Genomic DNA, 2870 nt, shown 5'->3' with positions numbered 1-2870 from the left:
TGTGGGAGAGAATACAAACTTTATTAGCAGAGGCTCCTCTACTTTGGCCTCAGTATAAACAAAGCTGATTTTCTGGGCTTTCACTGCCACTGGATGTCAAGGTCAAGGCCTTCCCGGCTGACTTTTCGGAGAAGCTCGTCATAGTCGCTCCGGTAGATGTCTGGGCATTTGTCCAAGTGGAGGGAACTCAGCTGGTTGTCTGCAGCCAGCAACAGGTGGATGGTGCTGCTGGACACCTGGCACTGGAGCAGAGAAAGGTAGCGGAGGTGCACCAGGGCGGCGCCCCGGGGCTCCAGCACTTTCTCGAACACCTCATCCAGGCAGAAAGGCAGGAAGAAGAGATCCAAGCTCTGCAGGCAGGGGGAGTTCTGGAGGACGGACACGAGGTTTGCTCTCAATCTCGGAATAGGCTGGGAAGGCGCGGAAGTGTGCAAATGGCAAAGGCTCAAGGTAAACTCAGAAAGATCGGAGAAGCCGGGGGGCCCCAAAACAGCATCCTGCTCGGCGGGTGGCCTTCCCTGGCCCCTCAGGGAGAGGAAGATGCTGGCACTGAATTTCTGGAGATTTGGGCAGCGATTGAGCAGCGTGTGGAAGGACAATTCATCCTGGACGTAGAAGCCGTCGACGGAGAGGGAATGCATCTGGGCGCCGATGATGGCCACCACCGGCAGGAGCTCCGCCAGGTTCCTGGGTCTGCTGCAGTCCAAGGTCAGGTCGGTGAGGGTGTGCCAGGTGTAGAAGGCGGGGCTCAAGGCAGAACCATCGTCCAGAAGGACGATGGCTTTGGTCAAGTGTGGGCAGACGGCACAAACGATGGGCAAGAAAGTCTCCTCCACCTCCAGGAGCTCCTTGAGGGGCAGCGTCAGCTTAGGGCCGGCCTGGTCTGGGCGCAGGGCCATCCTGCGCCGGGCCAGCTCCTCCAGGGAGGGGAACTGGGGGTCGATCTGGGCAGCCGCGAACTGCTGGCCGAGGATCTCTTCCAGAGCCTCTGAAACAAACTCATTTTCCACGAATAGGAGAGCGGGAAGGGCCAGCAGAACAAAGGCCAAGGCCCAGACCAGGTCCCGGCTTCTGTCACTGGGCTCCAGGTCATGCACGGAGAGCACCTGCAGGGCCTGGCAAGAGAAGGAGCCGGCCGTGGCGTCGTAGGCCAGGTGGAAGAGGGACTCCGCAGACAGCCGCTTGCAGTCGGAGATGTTCAGCTCAAAAAGATGCCGACAGGTGGAGCCCACGGCGGACAAGACCTGCGTGTTGCACTGGGTGTCCGACAGGTCCAGCTTCTTGAGAGAAGGCAAGCTCTCTATCAGGTCCACCAGAGCATCGCTGGGGATCCGGCTGCAGCGGCGGAGATACAGCACGGACAGGTTCTGTCCCGGGGGGGGGGGGGAGAGAAGAAAAGGCGGCGATGTAAGTCAGGAAACACGGCGCTCTCTCTCGGGGCACACCTGGGCTCACCGGGTGGGACAGCCCGGCTTGACCTGCCCAGATTTTTCAACATCAGGCAGACATTTTAATTCTCCTGGGACATTTGACTCTTGATTTTACTGCTGTACCTGTTTCCTGATTTTAATTTTGATACTGGACTGTTAACAGATTTTATAATTTAAATTAAATTTAAAATTAAAGAATAAGAGCTTAAAATAATGTCTTTTACCTTTTACCAATCTTATTAGTGTTTTAAACTTGTAGATACTGGTTTTAAATGTTTTTATACTAGCTGTAGGTAGCTCTGGAAGACCGGTTTTGAAAGATAGTACGTAAGCCCTTAAGTCAGGGCTGGGGAGCGATGGCCCCTTTATGACGTGTGGACTTCAAATCCCAGAAGTCTAGGGCCAACCACGGTCTGCAGGCTCAGGACTTCTGGGAGCTGAAGCCCACAAGTCATAAAGGGCCCGTCCTTCCCCACCTCTGTCTGCTTTCAATAAATCATGGGCCTATTTTGTATTTTGCCTTCAATGAATCCTTGCCTTGGAACCTTTTCTGTCTGTGCTTTCAGTGGCCACAAGTTGAACGAAGCGAAGGCAGGACGGAACTTTTAAGGGTGCAACAGCCTTGGGATCCGATCCTGCTGCAAGGAAACCAGAGGACAACCACGAAGTGGCCACTTCTGAAAAACTGCTTCTCCTTTCCAGAAACAAACTTGAAGCACCTCGAGCGAGAGAGGCAGATTTTATGGCTCCTGGCCTCACCCTGCTTAGATCCTGAGGCCAGTCGGCTGACGTGGGGTATCCCTCCCCCATCGGGTTATAATCTTGGATACTGGGAGGTGGTTTGTTGGTATTTTGCATTTTAACCCCTGTACGTTGGCTGATGGGACATAAATCAATAAACCCTCATTTTATCCCAAATCCTCTTTGCTTTGATTGGCTCAGTTATCGTATTAGGCGTTCAGAGTTCCTACTGAGGATGGAAAGAAGGAAGGGCTGGACGTCTCACAGCTCGGCTAAAGCAGACAATTCCTGCCATGTCCCCCCATTTCCTTATTCACTCCAAGAGGAACCAGAACTGGACAGGAGGCATCACCCGCCAAGCCAAGCCAGCAGGCTTCCTGGGGTGAATCGAAGGGGGCAGCCGGGCCATGCGGGGCCAGAGAAGAGGACCACAGAAACCGGAGCCTCCCCCCGACCCCCCCCAGACGCCCCTCCGTCCACCTTGCAGCGGCTGGAGATCATCTGCGCCACGTCCCGGGTCACCAGCTGGGAGCACTGGCCCAGGTCCAGCTCCGTCAGCTGCGGCACCAGCAGCAGGTGCAGCACCGGCCGCGTCACGCGCCTCTTGCTGCCCAGGAAGTCGATCAGCTCCCGGACCAGGCAGCCGGCTGGAGGGGGGGGGAGGGAGGAGGGAGGAGGGCGGAGAGGGGGAGGGGGGAA

At 56.0% G+C, this 2870-nt stretch overlaps 1 protein-coding gene across 1 annotated transcript in view; it reads right to left on the bottom strand.

Annotated features, from left to right (window-relative positions):
• LOC107295863 overlaps positions 1-2870 on the bottom strand; it is a 12803-nt gene continuing 9933 nt past the window's right edge. Inside the window, exons 2-3 of the mRNA XM_015825197.2 lie at positions 2652-2818; positions 1-1367 (exon numbers count right to left, since the gene is read on the bottom strand). Of these exons, the coding sequence (XP_015680683.1) occupies positions 81-1367; positions 2652-2818 (1454 nt within the window). The 3' untranslated portion in view covers positions 1-80. The remainder of the gene's footprint in view (positions 1368-2651; positions 2819-2870) is intronic.

Source organism: Protobothrops mucrosquamatus, unplaced genomic scaffold (assembly GCF_001527695.2).
Source record: "Protobothrops mucrosquamatus isolate PMUCROS unplaced genomic scaffold, P.Mucros_1.0 scaffold2540, whole genome shotgun sequence".
Lineage (NCBI taxonomy): Eukaryota > Metazoa > Chordata > Lepidosauria > Squamata > Viperidae > Protobothrops > Protobothrops mucrosquamatus.
This window is presented reverse-complemented; position numbering and strand designations above follow the sequence as displayed.